At 39.8% G+C, this 23191-nt stretch overlaps 1 protein-coding gene across 12 annotated transcripts in view; it reads right to left on the bottom strand.

The window, feature by feature from the left end:
- Positions 1 to 23191, bottom strand: part of LOC144589050 (uncharacterized) — a 51712-nt gene that overhangs the window by 12868 nt on the left and 15653 nt on the right. For 6 of the 12 annotated variants that reach the window (XR_013544921.1, XR_013544924.1, XR_013544923.1 and 3 more), the window contains 2 exons: positions 4348 to 4427; positions 3364 to 3485 (listed from right to left, as the gene is read on the bottom strand). Coding sequence is in view for 4 of the 12 variants with exons in the window: in XM_078392870.1 (XP_078248996.1) it covers positions 3443 to 3485; positions 4348 to 4427 (123 nt within the window). In the remaining 8 variants the exon portion in view is untranslated. Of the gene's footprint in view, positions 1 to 1678; positions 2281 to 3363; positions 3486 to 4347; positions 4428 to 10727; positions 22778 to 23191 lie in introns of those variants that run through there. The other 6 variants (XR_013544926.1, XM_078392868.1, XR_013544919.1 and 3 more) reach the window with 6 other exon arrangements.

Below are 23191 nucleotides of genomic sequence, written 5' to 3'. Positions count from 1 at the left end.
TCTCCCCCATAGGAAACAATGGAGCCCAACTTTTGACAGCTCCATTGTTTCCTATGGGGAGAAAAAAATTCACAATAAATTAACGAAGACTCAGAAACTGTTTTAAATGCTTGGATTTGTTAGAGCACCTTGCAAAACCTGTGCAAACTTAGTTTGGCTTCGTTCTGAGTCTTCGTTAATTGTTTGTGAATTTTTTTCTCCCCCATAGGAAAGCATGGAGCTGTCAAATTTTGACAGCTGTCAGAAGTTGGTGGGGGAAATAAATTCAGCAAAAATTAATGAAAAGTCAGATCAAAGCCAAATTAAGTCTGTACCCATTTTAGAAGGTGCACTAACGATTCCAAGCATTTAGACACACTTAAATTTGCAAAAATAGACATCGCAAAACCATTGAAATGCATTGAATAGGCTTCAATGCATTCCAATGGAGGAAACATTGTATCGCTTAACGGTTTCCTATGGGTTTTTTCGCTTAAGGACGGCAATCCATGCCTATTGGAACGGATTAACCAGTTTTCAATGCATCTCTAAGGGAAAACGTGTTTCGCTTAATATTTTCCCATAGCAATGTTTTTTTTTGGAACCAATTAACATTGTTAAGCGAGGCACCACTGTACTTGATGAAATTTTTTGGCATAATTTACTAATCAGTAAGTCCGATTATGTCATTAGCAGTGGTGATTTTTCAGAAATTAATATAATGAACTTCTATTCGGGGGCTCTTGTGTAATTTCTGTCATCATCAGGAAGCTGCAGGGGCCACAGACAAGAGAGAAAAGTGCTCAAATACTGAAATCACCATTTCCAGTAAACTTATCCCAAATGCAGCAATTTTTAGTAACTGAAGAATTCCTGATGAAAAAAGGGATCAAGTGGAAACCTGGTGACAGAAAGCAGAACCACTGCTGATGGTATTACCAGACTCATAGGATAGTTATGCTAACAAGATTTCAGCTAATATATTTAAAACATGTTAGTCAGTTAGTCAGTTGTGCTTTTCACACAAAAATAAATTCTATGAAACTAGGGTGTACTGAATATCTGTAATTAAGTCAGCTTTCCCCGTGGAAAATCATTATTTTTGAAGTATCTCATCTGTAGTATAAAGAAAACAAATATAAACATACCTATAGGTACCTATACAATTTTTTCTTGTGATAATCTTTTAGTTCTTCCAATAGTTGATGATCCATTAAAAAACAAGGCTGGGAAATGTTTTTTATTATTATTTTTAACACACTTTTAGAATTGTACTAAGTCCCTTCTGAGTATGAATAACATGTTTTTCTGCCCTGTGTAACGGTTGCATAAGATGCTTCAGCAGTTTTCTTGTACAGATTGATGGCCTTGCTTGATCAACTGATGAATGAAATAATTCATGCTTCATGCATATAGCAATCTTAAGACTTGGAAACTTAAACTTTGTTATTGTTGTATGCTAATGTTTTTATGTTTTTTTAAAATTGTTTTTGATATTCTGTAAGCCAACCAGAGTGGTAGAATATACCAGATGGGCGGGATATAAATCGAAATAAAATATAAATAAATAATTAAAATACATTATGGAAAAGTGTACTGGGTAACTGGCACACTGACCAACTTCCTTATCAATTTTCTGTTCCTAAAAATGTTTCTTTCAAGTGCAGGCTGAATTTCTTCTTAAACATCAGACCACAGATTTTTATTTGGAGGGAATATCTTCCGAATGCTATTAACTTGTTTAGTAAATGCAAAAATCAGTGAAAGTTTCTGATTTTTGCTAGTAACTTTCTTATTGATTGGCTTTTGTTTCCAAGCCTAGGTTTTTTCTCTAAGAAAGATTGTACTCTGCTCAAATATTTTAGCTAATGGGCCATGTTTCTTAAATCCCTTATACAGCTCTTTCCTTTTTCTAATTAATTTTTTTCCCTAGCAGTAAACATTCCATGATTTTTACTGTAAGTATTTCTGTTCTCTTTAGAAAATTTCCAGTGATCATAACCTAATAGTTTTCTTGTGCTTCCTTTTTCTGTTATCCTGGTTTTTGTATTCTTCTCAATGTCTTCTATTTTACTGGCTTCACTACAATATTTTCCAACCCTTCCTCACCTTTTTGTTCAGTTTTGAAGTGCTATACAGTCCAGTGACTCAAGTCCTAGGTTAGGTTTATTCTCAAAGTATGTTATTTGTAATTGCTCATTAGTTTTAGTTTTAATTTCTTAACAAATATCACTGAAGATACTGTACCAGTTCATTTTCAACTCAAGTTTTTCATTCTTCAGAATGTTCTTTAGCCTGTTTCTTAAATAAGAAAATTCCCTCAATGTATTTATTCCTAGTTTTCTTGAAACATTTATGCTTACACATCTGTCTGTAATTAGTTTTCTTTTATAGAAAATCACATCTTTGAGCAATTCTTTTTGTTGATGATTCCTATAAGTATTTTTCTTAGCCACTTCTAAATTTCTTCTGAAGCTCTTAGAATTTCTGCTGCCCCTTTTCTCTGCTGATTGGTCTAAATTCAGATATACTGTACTGTTGTTTTATATTGTGATAAACTTGACGAGAGGGTGGAAGCTCTCGTTGGAGCGCCGTCCTCGGGTAGTAACCCCAAAGAGATAAAAACTTCCCCTTCACCATCACACACCAAGAGACAGCAGGAAACGGTTAATCAGGAAGTGCAGACCAGTCCATCACCTTTGCCTTCGAGGAGGATAAACCAAAGTAGATACCAGAGACATAGAGATGGAGTTGAGAGGCCTGACGGTAGCGACCCAGAGGAGATTTTGGTGGGAAAGGAGGAAAGGGCCCGGTCCTCAGTAGAGGCAAGAACTGTAACTATAAATAGGGAGGATGATCAGATCCCAGGAGGCTGGGAATTAATCTGGGTTGAGGACCCATGGACAGGCAAATGGGAACAGGTTAAGGTTCCCAAGGACGAAGCCGATTACCGGAGAGAAAGGGTCTTCCCTAACGCCCCTCATACTGGGGAGAGTCAGAGGCTAAGGAGTGGAGGAGACGCCTGAAAGCCGAGAAAGAAGCGGTGGAAAGGGAAGCTGCTGAGAGGAGGGCATGGGTAGCTGAGGCGATGCACAGGAGGATGGGCTACCGGGTCCATGGGAGACACCCGGCTGAGAGAGAGACCCGATTTGGAGAATCGGAAATGATGAGACCTCACCGCTTCTGAAAGGAGACTTGGGGGACTTAGAAGGGAAGTCTGATGGTCCGGTGTTGAGTGGACCTGGGGACTTTAAATCGTTAAACCCATTTGAAACCGATTTATGGACACCCTTGCATGCCCTGTTGGCATCGCAAGAGAAGTTTAAACAAGCCTCGTTTAAAGATGTTTTTCCTACTGTTGAACCAATAAAAGACAATTGAGAGTTTGATAAAAAACAGTCTCATGGTTTAATGGGATTTACAGAAGGGAGGCATAGCAGATCCTTACATATATGAACTGCTTTTAGTGGCTGCTCCTGATGCTTGCTGATACTGTACTCCATTCCCTGCAAGAAAGCAAACAATAGTTGATTATCATAAAAGCAGCAATGTAATCATAAAGCTTTGTCAGCCAGTTCTTTAGGATGGAGCTTGTCAACAGATTGTGGAAAACAGGGTAAGAGGAACCAAACTGTGGTGGTGAGAATTACAAGCCATCTAATGCCAAATACATTGTGCAGCTGATCACATGCGAGAAGCTAGTACAGTGGTGCCTCGCTTAACAAGCGCACCATTTAAAGGCGAATCCGCATAGTGACACATTTTTTGCGATCGCTAATGCGATCGCATTGCGATGTTTTAGGTGGCAAAACATCGCATTGTGATGATCGGTAAGCGTTTTGCTTCGCACTGCGATGCTTAGAAAACAGCTGATCGGTGGTTCCAAAATGGTTTTCGCGCCGATTCCTTGCTTACCAAGGCGGCGAAAATGGCGGCCCTACAGAGGATTCCCGCTTAGCGGTGAATTTTTTCCCAATGGGTCCCCCCTGCATAGCAACAAATCCGGATAGCGACGTTAATCCTGGAATGGATTAACGTCGCTATGCGGGGCGCCACTGTATTTATTTATTTATTTAATTCAATTTTTACCCCGCCCCTCTAGACAACGTCTACTCGGGGCGGCTTACATCATATTCCAGAGTTTAGAATATTATTTTATTACTAAATAGGTCATGAACTATTATAACAGAAAACAGTTAAAACATCCTGGGCAATATAGATATGGATGCTGTTTCTATTCATCTGATAGAAAAGCTATTGTTATCATCACTACATACCACTCCAAATGTTTTCAGAGAAAAGGAGTTACTATAAATCAATAATGATGAACAGCATGCACATTCATGTATTTGAAATCTGGGGACCCACCACATATTGGGTTCTCCTCCTCTATCTTCCATGATATGCATATGCTCCTCATTCATTTGGTGACATTTGGTATAGCTTTGCTGTTGATACAATGTGAAAGCAGGGTGAGTTAACGTGAAGGGTAGAATTAGGAGATTGTCCTCCTTCTCCATCAGCCTCTTTCACATACCAGTAAACACACATCCTCCCTCAGGAAGTGGCAGCACAAGAAGCCTGGATAACACTCATGGGTACAAAACCACTAGTTTTCATTCAAATGGAGCATGTACAATCTGACCCACTTCCACTGTTATACAACCTTCCTTGAGGACTTTGGTGCATCACACAAATAATCATTATATATTTTTAGCTCATGAAAAGCTTGAGTAACTCAGAGAAGCTATGGGCTATGCCGTGCAGAGATACCCAAGACGAACAGATCATAGTGGACAGTTCTGACTAAACGCAATCCACCTGGAGTAGGAATTGGCAAGCCACTCCAGTATCTTTGCCAAGAATGCCCCATGAACAGAAACAAAAGGCTGAAAGATATGACGCTGGAAGATGGGCCCCTCAGGCCGGAAGGCACCCAACATGTTACTGAGGAAGAGCAGAGGACAAGTACAAATAGCTCCAGAGCTAATGAAGTGGTTGGGCCAAAGCCGAAAGGACGCTCAGTTGCGGACATGCCTGGAAGTGAAAGGAAAGTCCGATGCTGCAAAGACAAATATCTCATAGGAACCTGGAATGTAAGATCTATGACCCTTGGGAAGCTGGAGGTGGTCAAGCAGGAGATGGCAAGAATAAACATCAACATCCTGGGCATCAGTGAACTAAAATGGACAGGAATGGGTGAATTCAGCTCAGATGATTATCATATCTACTATTGTGGGCAAGAATCCCGTAGATAGAATGTAGTAGCCTAGTCAACAAAATAGTGGGAAAAGCTGTAATGGGATACAATCTCAAAAATGATAGGATGATGTCAATATGAATCCAAGGCAGACCTTTCAACATCACAATAATCCAAGTTTATGTACCAACCACCATTGCTGAGGAGACTGAAACTGAACAGTTTTATGAAGATTTACACCACCTTCTAGAACTGACACTAAAGAAAGATTTTCTTCTCATTATAGAACATTGGAATGCTAAAATAAGGAGTCAAGAGATAAAAGGAACAACAGGTAAGTTTGGCCTTGGAGTTCAAAATGAAGCAGGGCAAAAGCTAATAGTTTTATCACAAGAACAAGCTGGTCATCACAAACACTCTATTCCAAAAACACAAGAGGCGACTCTACACATGGACATCACCAGATGGGCAATACCGAAAACCGATCGATTATATTATCTGCAGCCAAAGATGGAGAAGCTCTATACAGTCAGCAAAAACAAGACCTGGAGCTGATTGTGGCTCTGAACATCAGCTTCTCATAGCAATATTCAAGCTTAAACTGAAGAAAGTAGGAAAATCAACTTGGCTAGTCAGGTATAATCTAAACGAAATCCCTTATGAATACACAGTGGAAGTGAAGAACAGGTTTAAGGAACTAGATTTGGTGGACAGAGTGCCTGAAGAACTATGGATAAAGGCTCATAACATTGTACAGGAGGCAGCAACAAAATACATCTGAAAGAAAAGGAAATGCAAGAAAGCAAAGTGGCTGTCCAACAAGGCCTTACAAATAGCATAGAAAAGAAGGGAAACAAAATGCAAGGGAGATAGGGAAAGTTAAGAAAATGAAATGCAGATTTCCAAAGAATGGCAAGGAGAGACAAGAGGGCCTTCTTAAACGAACAGTGCAAAGAAATAGAGGAAAATAACAGAAAGGGAAAAACCAGAGATCTGTTCAGGAAAATTGGAGATATTAAAGGAACATTTTGTGCAAAGTATTTGCGAAGCCTTTCATGGCCAGGATCTTATGGTTGTTGTGGGTTTTTCGGGCTCTTTGGCCGTGTTCTAAAGAACACGGCCAAAGAGCCTGAAAAACCCACAACAACCATTTTGTGCAAAGATGGACATGATAAAGGACAAAAATGGTAGGGATTTTACAGAACTAGAGGACATCAAGAAGAGGTTGAGAGAATACACAGAGCAATTATACCAGAAAGATTTGGATATTCCGGACAACCCAGATAGTGTGGTTGCTGACCTTGAGCCAGACATCTTGGAGAGTGAGTCAAGTGGACCTTAGAAAGCATGGCTAACAACAAGGCCAGACGAGGTGATGGCATTCCAGTGGAACTATTTAAAATCTTAAAAGATGATGCTGTTAAGGTGCTGCACTCAATATGCCAGCAATTTTTGGAAACCACAGCAGTGGCCAGAGGACTGGAAAACATCCGTCTACAGCCCAATCCCAATGAAGGGCAGTGCCAAAGAATTGTCCAACTACTGTACAACTGCACTCATTTCACACGCTAGCAAGGTTATGCTCAAAATCCTACAAGGTAGACTTCAGCAGTATGTGGACCGAGAACTCCCAGAAGTACAAGCTGGATTTCGATAGCGCAGAGGAACGAGAGACCAAATTGCTAACATACACTAGATTATGGAGAAAGCCAGAGAGTTCCAGAAAAACATCTACTTCTGCTTCATTGACTGCGGAAAAGCCTTTGACTGTGTGGACCACAGCAAACTATGGCAAATCCTTAAAGAAATGTGCGTGCCTGGTCACCTTATCTATCTCCTGAGAAACCTATACGTGAGACAAGAAGCAACAGTTAGTACTGGATATGGAACAACTGATTGGTTCAACATTAGGAAAGGAGTACAACAAGGCTGTATATTGTCTCCCTGCTTATTTAACTTATATGCAGAATACATCATGCGAAAGGCTGGACTGGAAGGATCCCAAGCCGGAATTAAGATTGTCGGAAGAAGTATCAACAACCTCCGATATGCAGATGATACCACTTTGATGGCAGAAAGTGAGGAGGAATTAAAGAACCTCTTAATGAGGGTGAAAGACGAGAGTGCAAAAAATGGTCTGAAGCTCAACATCAAAAAAACTAAGATCATGGCCACTGGTCCCATCACCTCCTGGCAAACAGAAGGGGAAGATATGAAGGCAGTGATAGATTTTACTTTCCTGGGCTCCATGATCACTGCAGATGGTGACAGCAGCCACGAAATTAAAAGACACCTGCTTTTTGAGATGAAAGTGATGACAAACCTCATCAGCATCTTAAAAAGCAGAGACATCACCTTGCAAACAAAAGTCCACACAGTCAAAGCTATGGTTTTTCCTGTAGCGATGTATGGAAGTGAGAGCTGGACCATAAATAAAGCTCACCGCTGAAGAATTGATGCTTTTGAATTGTGGTGCTGGAGGAGGCTCTTGAGAGTCCCCTGGACTGCAGAGAACAAACCTATCCATTCTAAAGGAAATCAACCCTGAGTGCTCACTGGAACAAGAGATCCTGAAGCTGAGGCTCCAATACTTTTGCCATTTGATGAGAAGACTCCCTGGGAAAGCCCCTGATGTTAGGAAAGTGTGAGGGCAAGAGGAGAAGGGGTCGACAGAGAACAGGATGGTTGGACAGTGTCATCGAAGCTACCAACATGAATTTGACCCAATGTCACATTTCCCGGGTTTTCAACAGCAGAGTCCAATAAACCAATCCAATGCCAGAAGTTCATAGAATGCAGAGCCAATATCAAAATGCCAAAGCCAAATCACAAACTGTAATTCAAGGTCAGGGTCCAAAGCCAAATCACACAACGTAGTCCAGGGTCAGAGTCCAAAGCCAAGGGTCCAGAGAGCAAGGTTCAAGGTAGTCAGGATTGTGGATACGGGCCAGAGATTTGACTTGATGCTTCCACAAGCTTCCCAGCATCTGGGTGTAGATTTTATAGCAACAGCAGCCATCTAAACACCTCATCCTGCTAATACTCAGGGCTGGTCAACCTGATGTTCTTATGGGAAGCATTCATGCGGGCTTCAGATCTCCGTGTTATAAGTCCTTGCTGAAGCTTGTCCCTTACTCTGGCTACTGGGGAAGGAAAATCTTGTGGAAATTCAGCTGCCTGTGATTCTGATTGCCTAGCATTCAACTCAGCTGTAATTAACCCCTCAGATTCCAGGTTGTCTTCGGCAGAATTCATGACACCCAACTCCGGGAGGCAGTGGAAGACAGGAGAGCCTGGCGTGCTCTGGTCCATGGGGTCACGAAGAGTTGGACACGACTAAACGACTAAACAACAACAACAAACGCCAAGTAGTTTATCTTGTGATAACAGACCACTAGTCCATAAATTCACACTGCTAGCCCATCAAGCCCAGTACCCTCAGTTCCAAGTGCCAAAAACTCTTCAAGTTCATAGAAGAATCTCTAAATTTTTTAAATTATACATGCAGACAATGCAACTAATTCACAGGCCCTCTACATGCCTTTCTGCTGATGTTTTGCCACAAAAAGGTTTTTTGTTTCTACCATTACCATCACCCTACTCCAAAAAACCGAAGAAAATGACATTTGAATAAGTGAAAAGACAGGTGACCTGCAGATTTAAATTTCACTAATTTATGCTTTACACACCCTTTGTTTTACTGCCTCCAAAAAGACCTTTTGCAATTTAAATTGGGAAGATATATATTAGCTCCCCTCTGTTAGCTCCTATAGTTTCATGGCTTGCCCTTTCAATTGATGCCTTATTGAATCATTTTCTAAGAACAAAGGCTGCAACCTGATTAAACAAATGGTGAAAACTCAATTGAAGAAAAAAATGTAATTGCATAAGCAATTTACTAGTCTCCTGGGCTCCTGGTCACATGCCTGGTCATGTGAGTAGCTGTATAATCTACTGTACAAGCCAAGAAACAGTGGGCATGTAACAGCACAGCTAGTACCTAGTTTTGTGCAATTGTCCTTACATAATCACACAGACTATAATTTTCTGGCCGTTATAATTTAGAAATCATATGTTTTAGTCAACTGATTGTCAAACGTATTCTGGGAACAATTACTGTATAAAGATTAGTGTAAAGCTAGCAAGAAAATGACCTGACTTCAAATCTCCTCTCACTCATAAAGCTGACTAGGTGACATTCAATCAGTTACTATCAGTTCCTTAACCAGGGTTGAAGTAGGAATATAAAGAAGGGAGCTATATATGTATCATTATGTCCTTAAAGGAAATACAGCATATATATACAACAAATATACAAATAATCTGATGATGCAAAAATGGTACCTAAAGCAAGAAGTGTTTTTTTCTTAGATGATGCCTAATAGTATCAGAGCAAGCAAGATTTTAGAAGAGACATCTTATATATATCAAATTCATATTTTAAGATACTCTCCTCAGTTTCCTAATCTGTTTATTTTAGCACCCCCACCTGTGAATTAGGGTTGTCTAATACACGTGACTAATTTAAAGTAAGTCGTATTTCTCCATACACAGGAGCAACTTTGCTCACACTTAATAGGATTTACTTCAGACAACAGTCACAGGATTGTGATGCAAGCGGTATAGTAACTTATAGTGTATTACAGTTACACCTTAAAAAAAAAAAAATTATTTTACCAGCTTTGCCCATATTTACCTTTTAACTGTGTTAATGCAGGCTTCCCTCCCTTAATGTTCTTTAAATGCATTGGGACTACAGCTTCATTTTGGCTATGTTGGACAGGGATCTGGATGATATGTTGTACTATAATTCTCATCATCCCTATCCAACATAGGGATGATATTAGACTAAGGAAAGCTGAATTAATGTGGATCTTATGTCTATATGTTCCTATTATGTTTTGGAACTTAGAGCAACACAACAGACTTTCCACACATTGTAGGTAGCTAATATACTGTCAGAAAATGTTTGAATTGTAATGCATTTTTAAATAGCATTTAGATATTTAAATACATATATAATTATTTCTTTCCTGAATAGTCTTTGTCTTTCCTATGTGGCCCCAAAACTACTAGAACCTGTTTCCCTCTCACCTATTTGGTATACTATATTTAGATCCAAAAAAAGAACATGTGTATCTCCTCCTCTATATTTTACCTACAAAGCAACATGTCTCTATAGGAACACCATCAGGATCCCCCAAGTACCAGTCTACCATTCTAAACATCAACAGAGGCTAAAATCGAGTAGTACTGGGTACATTTCAGAGATTTTACTTCCTTTCTTCCTATCTTTTTTAGATTAGACAGAATGCTAGAAATTTAGCCAGTCCCTCTAATCTACTAACTTGAAGTTCTAACTAAAGAAATTGGTTACTGATAGCTTTTAAACTGGGAAGGTTGTTTTTCAAGAACCTATTTGAAAGTTACAATAAACCGTAAGTTATTAACCTGTGGTCAGTGGGCCCCGGGGGCCATAATGTCCGCACAGGGAGTCTTTTAAGTTTACTCAAACCCGAGTCCCCGATTACTCTTATGCTTTCCTCACCCGTCCAGACCTCCCAAAGTACAAGTCGACGACCCACTATGGGACACCCCGTGACCGACACCACAGCCAGCAACGTAGCCATGAGAAATCCGGGCCTCAGCATGACTTTAACCCCGCCGCGCACAGGCTTCCTCTCAAACTGCCATGGCGGCTCTAACGGCCCTCTGGCTGAAGGAAGCGAGCGAACGCCAGAGAAAATGGCGTGACAAGGCTCCCGCCGCTATTCTAATGTCGCGCGCGGAGAAATTGGCGGGCTGTTGTTAAGGAAGTGCGAACGGGGCGGGAGGGGCGCGCGCGAACGGCGGAAGGGACGCAACGCCACCTATTGACTCTGCTGCCCCTCCCCCCGCTATGTGGAACATGGGGCTCGAACACTTGCAACTTGTGGTGTGTGAGTGTGTGTGTCCGCGCGCTACTTCGTGGGTCTAGGAGGTTTTTATTGTTCGAGTGGACATCGCTAAATGTACGCTGTTCTCTTTGTAATTGCTTCTGTGATATTTTGCACGTTCTAGTTTTGTAACTCAGTTTTTGTAGGACGTCTGTTAATATTCTTGCACGAAAAACCAGCATTTGTTCGAGACTTTTAGCTGGCCCATCACGAAAGGGATTGCGTCACGGTGAACTGTGCAGGACGGTGGCCTATTTTCACACATTCGCGGGTTTATACAAGAACTACTGAACATTTTAAAGCCACCCGTCTTCTCTCTTGGTGGCTTGGCTGTGTAGAGGCTTGCCCCTCATTCCAATTGGACATTTGTAATGTTTATAACATGTGTTTTATTGTGGGTTTTAAAAAAACAATAGTTATTCTCCAGCAATTTAACGGGGGGGGGGGGGACAGCCCCTGGACCCTTTAATCCAAATTGGCACTGTTGGAATGGAAAGGAGGCTATCCTTTCTCTGCAAACCATCTTCCTAACAAAAATCCAGTAAAGCTGTTACTTGTCAAAACAAAAAACACTTTATCAGTTATGGATCCTGCCCCCTTGATAAGAGGAAAGCAATAGGAAAGGAAATTTAAGCCTCTTTTCCCCTGTACTCTACTTTCAGTCTCTGAAACCTTTTAGTAAAAGTTAATTATTTGTTCCATCATTTTGCAGGACTTTGAGTTAACCTGACAATTCATTTGTCTGCAGCATTGATTTTAATGGATTCAGCATTGCAACGCATGTTTCCAAATAAGTGTGAACAGGATTTAATTTTTTATTTTTGAATTATAACAATGCTTGCACTCTGAAAGCAGAAGATACTACAACCAAACAGCAGCAAATTGAAAACAAAAACTTCAACAACATTCTGAGTGTGGTGTAAAAAAATACAGGAAAAACACCACCAACCCAATAAGAAATCCAATCATCAGTGAAGAAAAGCCAGTACAAATACAGTGGGGTCTTGACTTGAGAACTTAATCCGTATTGGAAGGCGGTTCTCAAGTCAAAAAGTCTGTAAGTCAAGTCTCCATTGACCTACAGTGCATTGAAAACCGATTAATCCCGTAACAGGCCGTTTTTGTTCCATTTTGGTTTTTTTCTGGTCTGTAAGTCAATTCTCAGGCTGCAAGTCAAACCTAAATTTTGCGGCCACAGAAGTGTGTAACTCAAAAAGTCTGTAAGTCAAGCCGTCTGTAAGTCAAGGGTCCACTGTACATCCCGAGGTCCCTACCCATTTCACTCTTAAGAGCAGGCAGTAATCACATTTGTTCTTTCATACTGACACACATTTCTTCTTCAATACCTTGGATTTCATGCCACTTTAATACGTGGGTAGATCCACCTGAAACAGCTCAACCCTACCTTTTAATAGAACAGTGCTGATGGGCAGTCCTTTGCCTATTATAATACGGTAATTACAGTATTTCCAAAGAGGTATAAAATTGTAACAATTTTTAAAGTGTGATTCTGAACATTAGCCTTGGCCCAAGGCAGTGTCAGAGTATGTCTACTTGGGGAAGACATTAACAATGTTTCTTTTTTACTTTTAAAAATAATTGAACCGCATTTTGTGTCCGATTCTTCTTGACCCCATGGACCAGAGCACGCCAGGCCTTCCTGTCTTCCACTGCCTCCTGGAGTTTGGTCAAATTCATGCTGCTAGCCTCCGTGACACTGTCCAGCCGTCTCATCTTCTGTCGTCCCCTTCTCCTCTTGCCTTCACACTTTCCTAACATCACGTTTTTTCCAAGGAGTCTTCTCTTCTCATGAGATGGCCAAAGTACTGGAGCCTCAGCTTCAGGATCTGTCCTTACAGTGAGCACTCAGGGTGGATTTCCTTCAGAATTGATAGGTTTGTTCTCTTTGCTGTCCAGAGGACTGCAAAGAGAACAAACTGCAAACAACATTTATTCTAATGTAATATCTTCTGGATGAGGTTCTAGTGAAAAACACTCTGTTTCAGTACACAAGGTCATATGCTTATCAGGTCTCATTAAATTCAGTGGAACTTACTTCTGAGTGAACAAGTTTAGGCAAGTATTCTTATTCTTTTTGTTACTAGCAGTTCTTTCCACAATTCAGAAAGTAGAAAATTTAAAGGTTCAATTTCCCCCATCCCAGGAATTTATAAGGACTCAATTTCAGTATCAGAAATTCAAATAAAGCTGTTTTAATGGCTCATTCTACAGCCGTGTTACTTTAGTATGACACACAATACTCTTGAAACAGCTGTACAGTGTTGATCATTTAAATTGACTCCTATGAGTTTTATATAGGGTAGGTGTTTTTCTTGTCCACGAGGTGGTGCTATATCAAATAGTTTAATTAGAAAATACGTGTGTTTAAAGTGTTATAGCTTCTCTGCACAAATTATTGTGGGTTTTAAATATTCCCTGCATAGTTGGCATATTTCCTTATTATAATCAAAGTTTTATAATATTCTAGGTTTAGAATCTCTGCCACTTTGTTTTGTTTTGAAGTATGTTTCTTAAGAACCATGAAATGTTGAATAAGATAAGGAATTACAACAATGATTACATAATATAGTTTGATTTCTCTCCTGCTTTAAATCTATAACATAGACTTAAGGTGACAAACTACCATTGCTCAGGTACTTTGGTGAACTCATCTTCTAAGAATGAAAGAAAAGAAGTCATGCTGGATCAGAACAAGGCCTTTCTAGTCAGTGGCCAATCAATTGCCGGTTCAAAGCCTGGAGAAATAGTATGAGAACATCCGGTGTTGAATCGATTATCTGGAATCATATAATCATAGAATACTGGAGTTTGACGTCAAAGTTATCAAATCTAACCCCCTGGTCAATGTAGGAATCCAAATGAAAGTAGATGTGACTGATGGTTGCCTAATTTTCTCTCAGATGCCTCCAGCATTGGAGGACTCACCACTTTCTGAAATACTGTAATTGGTTCCATTCTCACATGGTTCTAACAGTTAGGACATTTTTCCTGATATTCAATTGAAGTTTGTCCCATTATTACATGTCCTGCATTCTAAGATGCTTTAGAACAGATTCTGCCCCTCCTCTGTATGACAAATTTTCAAATATTTGAAGAGTGCTGTCATATCAGTCTTATTTTGTCAAGGCTAAATATGCCCAGTTCTTTCATTGTTTCTTCATAGAGCTTGGTTTTCAGTCCCCTGATCATCCTTCTTGCCCTCCTCTGAACTTGTTCCAGTTTATCAGAATCCTTCTTAAAGTGGTGTGTCCAGAACTGGACACAGTACTCTAGATGAGATCAAAACAGTACCAAATAGAAGGGAACTGGTACTTCACAATATTTGGAGACTACATTTCTGCTAATGCATCCTAAAATTGCATTTGCTGTTTTTGCAACCACGTTGCATTATTGGCTCATATTCAGCTTGTGGTCTACAGTAAATCCAAGATCCTTCACACATGTAGTATTACCAAGCCAGGTATATCCCATCTTGTAACTGTGGACTTAGTTTCTTTTTCCTAAGTGCTGGACTTTGCATTTATCCCTGTTCAATTTCATTCTATTGTTTTCAGCCCAGTGCTTGAGCGTATCAAGATCTTTTTGAATTTTGTTACTTTTTTAAATTTTAATTTTTATTGAATGAAAGAAAAAGACATATACAAAAACTACAGTTCTACAGAACACTACAATATATACACTTATAACATAACACAACCCCTTTTTTGCACTCTGTGCAACCCACCCCACTTAAGACTAGTTTCATGTTCTTCATTCTTATATGTATTTTTCTCCCAGTGTATATGCCTTCCCTTTCTGAAAGGCGGAGGCTCCTCGGCTGTGGAACGCCCTTCCAACAGAAATTCGGCTGGCACCCTCGCTGGGTGTTTTTAAAAGCCAGTTAAAAACTTGGTTATTCAAGCAGGCCTTCCCTCCAGTCAATTAAGTGTTTCTCTTTTTCTTTTTCTTTGCTATTCCATCTTGGTAATCCTCTCTTTAAATTAATTGTTTTAAATTGAAATTGTAGTTGTAATTTTTATGATTTTATATATTTTTATACTGTTTTGTTTTATTTTGTAAGCCGCCCCGAGTAGACATGTTCTAGAGGGGCGGGGTAAAAATCAAATAAATAAATAAATAAATAAATAAATAAATAAATAAATAAATAAATAAATAAATAAATAAATAAATAAACAAATAAACAAATAAACAAATAAATAAATAAATAAATAAATAAAACACATGTATGAAAAACAAATTCCATATTTCTTTAAAATCATTACATTTCATCATTCCTCTTCCAATCTGAATTTCACATGTTAATTTAATTGCCATATTCCACATTTCTCTATACCACTCCTCCATACTAATTTGATTATTACTTTTCCAATTTTTGTGAACGATGTATTTTATTTCTGTCTTCTAGAGTATTACCTATCTACCTGATCTGGAATGCTGTTAAATAAGGAAAAGGTGACAAGGCCTGAATTTTGTGTGAGATGAAATTTTGGTTCATAAACATCAGGGTGGATGTCTTTCAGTTTTAGTGGACATAATGAAAAGATAGAAAATGTGTTGTAAGTATGATATGAGAGAAAGAATAAGAAGAAGGCCATTTTCTTTTTGGCAGAAATTGATGAGGAGTGTTTGAAGATAACACAGTGCCTGCATTGGAAAGCCTGCCCACCCTAAACTTTGGAAACTTGAGTTTACTTTTGAATTGTTTCACTGTGAAACAATACAGATCAAACAGAAAAAAAATATTTTAAATAATTTCCATTAAGATATATGTACGTTGCATTCTCCTTTTTTCTTTACCATCTGGCTGTTCTGATTCACATTAGAATTTCACCACAAAGGTAGAATATTCCACCACAAAGGCGGTGGAATATACATGAGCGTTATTAAGCTCAAAATATTTATTTTTTTTCCAAGTTTTCGAAAATGAACATTCTTTCTCCTTCCTTCCACTTTCCTGGCTTTAGGAATGACAGATCCTCTGTTATGCTGATGGTTTCCCCTAGGGCCTCCATATCCTTTTTACAAGCTTACTAAAGATTTGAGGTGCTGATAGATGTTTCTCTTTAATTTAAGTCTGAGCTGTAAATCACTGGCATGTAGCTTTGGTTTTGCCACTTCTTTTTCTAACTCCCAATTTCTAGGAACTTCTCATGGCCTTATTCCAATCAAATAATGAAAGAGAGATTTACTTGCTACCAGGAATTAACCTTGGGGGTTCCAATATTTATGGCTCTTAAATTTTGATAAGAAATGTTACAACTTATGCTTGATTAAGAAGTTTAAAAACAAAGACATAATTAAAGTTGTTTGTCCACATTATAAAATTAGAGAACCAGAGTTTAACTGCAGGAAATTCCTAACAGGGCAGGATAAAGGTTTGAGTGGAAGAGAGGCTATAAATATTTAGAAAGAAAGCTAAGAAAGGAAATTTGGGTTTAGGATGGTCTGAAATTCTCCCAGAAGGGACAGAACAAGCAATTATTTCCTGCTGTTTGCTGAGATTGCCTCCTGAATCCTTTTTCCTATTTTGACTAGCATCTTTGTTTTGAGGTAATTATTGGCATTTCTTTTCTTCTATTGTACAACTGCATGAACTATATTCTTCCCTATTCCTTATTACTGTATATAAAATTTTCTTTCTAAATGCATTAGTCTACAGCTTTATACATGCTTGCCTCAGGGTGAATGCGGTCATGATTAATCTGAAAGTAACTATTACTACTTAATTCTAGACCAATTCATAGAGAGCTTGCTTGCTACCTGTGGTTTTCAATTTATAGTTGTACATATAATCCATTCATGCTTAATGTAAGACATTTTATTTATCCATTGGTGTTCTGCTAACATACACCTGTAGGTTTCACTGCTAAGACTGTAGGGTTAGAAAGTGTGCCAGAAACCTGGCACTATATTGCATTCACTTAGTAGTAGGCATCCTTCAGTCTTGAGAGACTATGGTAACATGCTCTGTATGGAGGACTTGGAACAGCGTCTAGTGTGGCTGAGAAGGCCAATTCGAGAGTGACAATCCCTTCCACACTGAAGACAAATAAAATCTGTCCCCTGTCCAGCTTCCTGGTTTTGCTGGTTTCGGGACTGCCTCTTTGCCTCAGCCTGCTGTACAAGTGTCTCTTCAGATTGGGAGAGGCCATGATGCACCACCTGCCTCCAGGCTGAACACTCAGATGTCAGGGTTTCCCATCTGTTGAGGTCCATTCCTAAGGCCTTCAGACCCCATTTGTAGATATCCTTGTATCGCAGCTGTGGTCTCCCTCTGGGGCAATTTCCCTGCACTAATTCTCCATACAGGAGATCTTTTGGAATCCGACCATCAGCCAATCTCACGACGTGCCCAAGCTAACGTAGATGTCGCTGTTTCAGCAATGTATACATGCTAAAAATTCCAGCTCATTCTAGGACTGCTCTATTTGGAACTTTGCCCTGCCAGGTGATACCAAAAATGTGTTGGAGACAACTCATATGGAACGTGTTCAGCTTCCTCTCCTGCCATGCACAAAGGGTCCAGGACTCACTGCAGTACAGGAGTGTGCTCAGGACACAGGCTCTATAGACCTCCATCTTGGTATATGCCATCAGCTTCTTATTGAGCCATACTCTTTTTTTGAGTCTAGGGAACATGGTAGCTGCTTTGCCAATGCATTTATCCAGCTCGTCATCTAGGGAGAGAGTGTCAGAGATCGTTGAGCCAAGGTACACAAAGTCATGAACAACCTCCAATTCTTGCATGGAGATGGTAATAGAGGGAGGTGAGTCCATACCCTGGCCCATGAGTTGTGTTTTCTTCAGGCTGATTGTTAATCCAAAGTCTTGGCAGGCCTTGCTAAAATGATTCATGTGTTGTTGGAGGTCTTCAGCAGAGTGGGCAACAACGGCTGCATCATCGGCGAAGAGGAAGTCCCGCATGCATTTCAGTTGGACTTTGGTCTTTGCTCTCAATCTAGAGAGATTAAAGAGCTTTCCATCTGATCTAGTCCAGAGGTAGACACCTTCTGTTGCAGTTCCAAAGTCGTGCTTCAGCATGACAGCAAAACAGATCCCAAAGAGGGTTGGCGCAGGACACAGCCTTGTTTTACTCCGCTTTGAATGTCAAAGGGATCTGATGTTGAGCCATCAAAAACTACAGTGCCCTTCATTTCCTCATGAAAGGACCTGATGATGTTAAGGAGCCAAGGTGGACATCCAATCTTGGGAAGTATTTTAAAAAGGCCATTCCTGCTAACTAAATCAAAGGCCTTTGTGAGATCTATGAAGGCCACAAAGAGTGGCTGTTGTTGTTCCCTACATTTCTCCTGCAACAGTCTGAGGGAAAATACCATGTCGGTGGTGGATCTGTTAGCTCGAAATCCACACTCTGATTCTGGGTAGACTCTGTCTGCAAGAACAACATGGGCCAGCAGCTTCCCTAAAATGCTAAGAAGAGAGATACCACAGTAGTTATTGCAGTCACCCCTGTCTCCTTTGTTCTTGTACAATGTGACGATGCTTGCATCCTTCGTGTCCTGTGGTACTCCACCTTCCCTCCAGCAAAAACAAAAGACTTCATACAGCTTGGTGGTGATGATCTCTTTACAGCACTTCAGGACTTCAACAGGGATGTTATCCTTCTCAGGTGCCGAGGTGAGGGAATCCAAAGCCGCTTTTATTTCTGCTATAGTTGGTTCACTGTCCAAGACATGCAGGCTCTCAATGTTATTTAATGCCTCTTCGATTACTACATTCTCTCTGGAGCTCAGAGTAGTCTGCACCCAGCGTTCCATCTGCTGTGCTCAGTTCTGGATGATCACGCCTATAGTAGACTTCAAGGGAACAGATTTTTTCTGTAGTGGACCTAAAGCCTGCTTGATACTGTCATACATTCTCTTGATGTCACCTGTGTCCGCTGCTATCTGTATCTGAGAGCAAAGCTGAAGCCAATAATCATTGGAACATCTCCAGGCAGCCTGTTGAACTTGGCTACGAGCAGCTCAAAGAGGCTGCAAATTGTACACGCTAGGACAGGCTTTGTATGCTGCTAGAGCTCTCCTCTTATTCTCGATGGCTGGCATCAACTCCTCCGAATGGGCTTCGAACCAGTCGGCCATCTTTTTGGTCTTCTTGCCAAAGGTGGACAAGGCGGTGTTACACAGTGTTCTTGAAATGTTCCCATTGTTCAGGTGCATTTGCATCAGCCGGGCTTGGAAAGGTTTCCTCAAGCGCTTGAGCAAATTCCTCCACTTTTCTTTGTTTGCGAGTCTTGTTGATGTCAATACGTGGTCTTCCTTCCTTTTTTGTGTGATACAATCTCTTTGTTCGCAGTTTTACTCTACTACACACCAGGAAGTAGTATCACAATCAGCACTCTGGTAACTGCATGTGATCGTAATACTAGGAAGGCTAGAACGTCAAGTGAGTTAAAAAAAACAATATCAAAAGAGAGAGAGAGAGAGAGAGAGAGAGAGAGAGAGAGAGAGATGAGCAAAGTCAAGGTAAAACAAAAGAAACTAAGTGATGGAAGTGGGGGAAGGCCTGCTTGAAGAACCAAGTCTTCAGCTTGTTCTTGAAAACTCCCAGCGAGGGTGCCAGACGAATCTCAGGGGGCAAGATATCCCAGAGGTGAGGGGCCACCGCTGATAAGGCCCAGTTTCTAGTTCTCTCCTTCCAGGCCTCTCTCAGGGTCAAGCCCCTCAGCCACTCAGCCTGGCTAGATTGAGTGACACAAGCAGGTGGTCTGCCAGGTATCGCGGTGCTAAACCATTTAGGGCTTTATATGTAAGCATTAATACCTTGAAGTCAATGCGGAAAGAAATGGGCAACCAGAGTGGGGAAATGTGATTACATTTTTTTCACCCCGGTTAATTGTATGGCAGCTGTATTCTAGACTTTTGATGTTCTGGTTATTTAGTGTCTGCTTCAGCTGCTTGAGATGCTCCATATGTCAGAAAGTGAGATTCCAAAGCAACGGAAAAATCCAGATACCAACAGCAAAAGCCAAATGCATTGAACACTGTAGACATACAGTATACTTGCTATAAAACCTTCCAGAATGTGCTAAGCTTTATGTGTTGTAATTTCCATACCCATATTAAAAAGTTATAGTTGAGCAATGATACAGTTATAGTAGAATGAAGCAGAATTATGGAAGTTGGCCTCTATGGGAGCTGGTAGAATACCCTTTTCCCTCTAAGTCTCTCTTTTTCTTCTTAATTGTTTAGACTGTGGAATTTTTTGCACAGTTTACTTTTGTGTCCCATCTAGTTCATTTCAGTGTTACTGACATTCAAACTTTGCATATCAGGTATGAAACACTAATATACAAGGGCAATCGCTATAATTTTTGTGATTAAAAATACTTCATCTGGCATCATGAGAGTATCATGAGAATTGTTCAGGAATTAAGAAATCTAGACCGATGAGCATCTTATGGGCAAATTCAACAGAGAAGATGACTCCTGCACCTTTAATGGCTGTGCAGAAGGGGAAGACGCCATCTTCTATATTAATTTTAAAAATGCATTTGGTTACTCTAATACAGTGGTCCCCAAATATTCTTGCTCTAGAACTCTCAGAAAGCCTGGGCAGTGCATCTAGTGGTGAAGGTTTCTGGGAGTTTTAGTCCAAGAACATTTGGGAACCCAAGACTGAGAAACCATTGTGCAAATAGAAAGACATCAATGATTAGTATTTACAGCAACGATTCCAGAAGCAGCAAATATCCTGTATATGGCTGATGTGTGTAAAGGAGGAATAAACTCTTACAGAAGTGACTAGAAATTAATGCCAATGTTGTCTTCATACAAGTGTCTTATGACTCACTCTGAAATTACTGCCTTTGCAGTCTCCTAGCCAAATTAGCTAAATTGGAGATCTACCCTCAATTGTTGTAAGCCGCCCAGAGACCTTTGGGTAGAGTGGGCGGCATATAAATTAAATAAATAAATAAATTTGTTTTAAGAACCATGCTGCCAATAATTGTACCAAATTTTGGCTGTGGCCAAGATCCAACTATATTATTTGGTATCCAAGGCCAGAAGAATAGAGATTTCTTTACCCCTATTGGTTTTTGCAGCCCTGCATGGTTCCAAAACTAGAAACTAAAAAACTTGCTCCAGAAGATTTCCAACTCTTCTGCAGCCGATGTTTAGGTTATAAAGGGGCTGTGGAAGTTGATTCTTGTAGAAACTGTGACATCCAGTTTAAGAATACCAGTGGATTCTAGCCGGTCATTCCATTAAAGAAACAGTGCATGGGTGGACAAGCAACTACTGGATATTTCTTTTGTCTTTCCCATAAGGTGTTCATTAGCAGCACATTAAGGAATGAGCTACTGAGGGAGTCCTGCAAGGTACTGCTTGGATATGGAAGGTGCCAGTGCAGTGAGAAATGGTGAAACAGACAGTAACACATCTAGTTTGTGTATATTCCAATCACATTCCTCCTCCCTCTATTGTGTCTATTATTCACAAATATTTTAAAGAGACAGATAGTTACAGTACTGTATTCACAGATTTCTATCAGAATGGTGGTTGGCCCCTACACTGGAAATCATGCTTACTCTTAGGATACCAGTTCTTCATCCCACCAGTTTTGTTTGTGTTTATCCTACTCTGCCAATTCTTTTTGCAAGTACTTACCTCTGGATATTATAATGCATTAATTATAATTTTTAATATTATGTAGCTGTGCAAAAAGTTTGCTGAAACAATACCAACTAGACTTTATGTTGACTGATATATTTGCACTTATTTCCTGTGTTTAGATGTAACACTAGCAATCATAATGCCACAATTACCAAAGCGTATAACTGGAAGTGTGGCTGTCTATAAATCATTATGTACCAGAATGAAATATACACATCCTACAGGATACCACTACAATTCTGAATTCCTTCCTGTTAGCAATGTGCATGTATATTAAACATTGTTGCTTTATAATCACTGGCTCTGGAGTTCAGCAGTAAGAACTCTGAAAAACCAGAGAGTATATAACAAGCAGGCAAAAGACAAATTATGATTATTAACATGCCACAATCCTATACTGAAGATTCACCAATGAAGCATCTGTGACATTCAATATATTTTTAGAGTACAATTCTCATAATAATTTTCCATGGCTTATGCCGAATATGGTTGCTGGGAGTTGATCCCCACTGCAAACACCTTTGCCAGCAAATCTTGCAGGAGTCTCACTAGGCTTCTGGAGTGACAGAGAATGTCAGAGCTACATCAGTGGAATAGTTTAAATGGACTGGGGTTATAGTGGAGAATATGGGCAACACACATACATCAAATCTATATCCCATTACTACATAGGCATATAATGCAATTTTATATCATCCTGACAGAAGAAATTGTTCTGCTAACCTGAATTGAAATAATCTGGAGTGGCACATACAGAAGATGATTGTTAACTCAAGACATTAGGTCTGGTGTGTCACTTTTTTTTTCATCTTGTGCTCAGCTGGCTTTGCAGGTCAAGCCTTAAAATTTCTTTTTCCTAGTGTATAATTTCTCTGTTACTTCTTTGATGACACGTAAATCATGCACCTGGTATGGGCTATTTATTTTTTTCTCCTTTTGTTCCCAACAGAAGTATAGGGGAGTACATATTCTTTATTCTGTATTATTGCTTTCCTGATTCATTGAAGAGATTTAATACCTTTGCTTTTCTTCCACATGTGTCTTCTTTGCCTCCAAATCTAAAAGAAACCCTTGCACTTGTGGCAAGACAGAATCATAAATAGTCACACATGCACTGACAACTCCTCACCTATGAGAAATCATACAATATAATATTATGTGACCTGTCAACACCACACTGCATCGAAGATCATAAATCAAGGGATACCTCAATCAAGAGATACAGTATACAGCCTGAGAGTGTATTTGGCCACAAGCTGTACATACTTAAGCCTACAAGAAGGAACTCTGGCAATGGGTAACTATGGCCAAAGGGCACTCTGCATAAACCAGTGTGTTTCCAGAGCAGTCAATTGTATATTTGTTATTTAAATATTTATAAGATACCTTTCTTGTCCAATTTAAAAATTAAATAATGT

Source organism: Pogona vitticeps, chromosome 4 (assembly GCF_051106095.1).
Source record: "Pogona vitticeps strain Pit_001003342236 chromosome 4, PviZW2.1, whole genome shotgun sequence".
NCBI classification, from domain to species: Eukaryota; Metazoa; Chordata; class Lepidosauria; order Squamata; family Agamidae; genus Pogona; species Pogona vitticeps.
The sequence above is the reverse complement of the archived record's forward strand: the minus strand, read 5'-3'. Positions and strand labels throughout refer to the sequence as shown.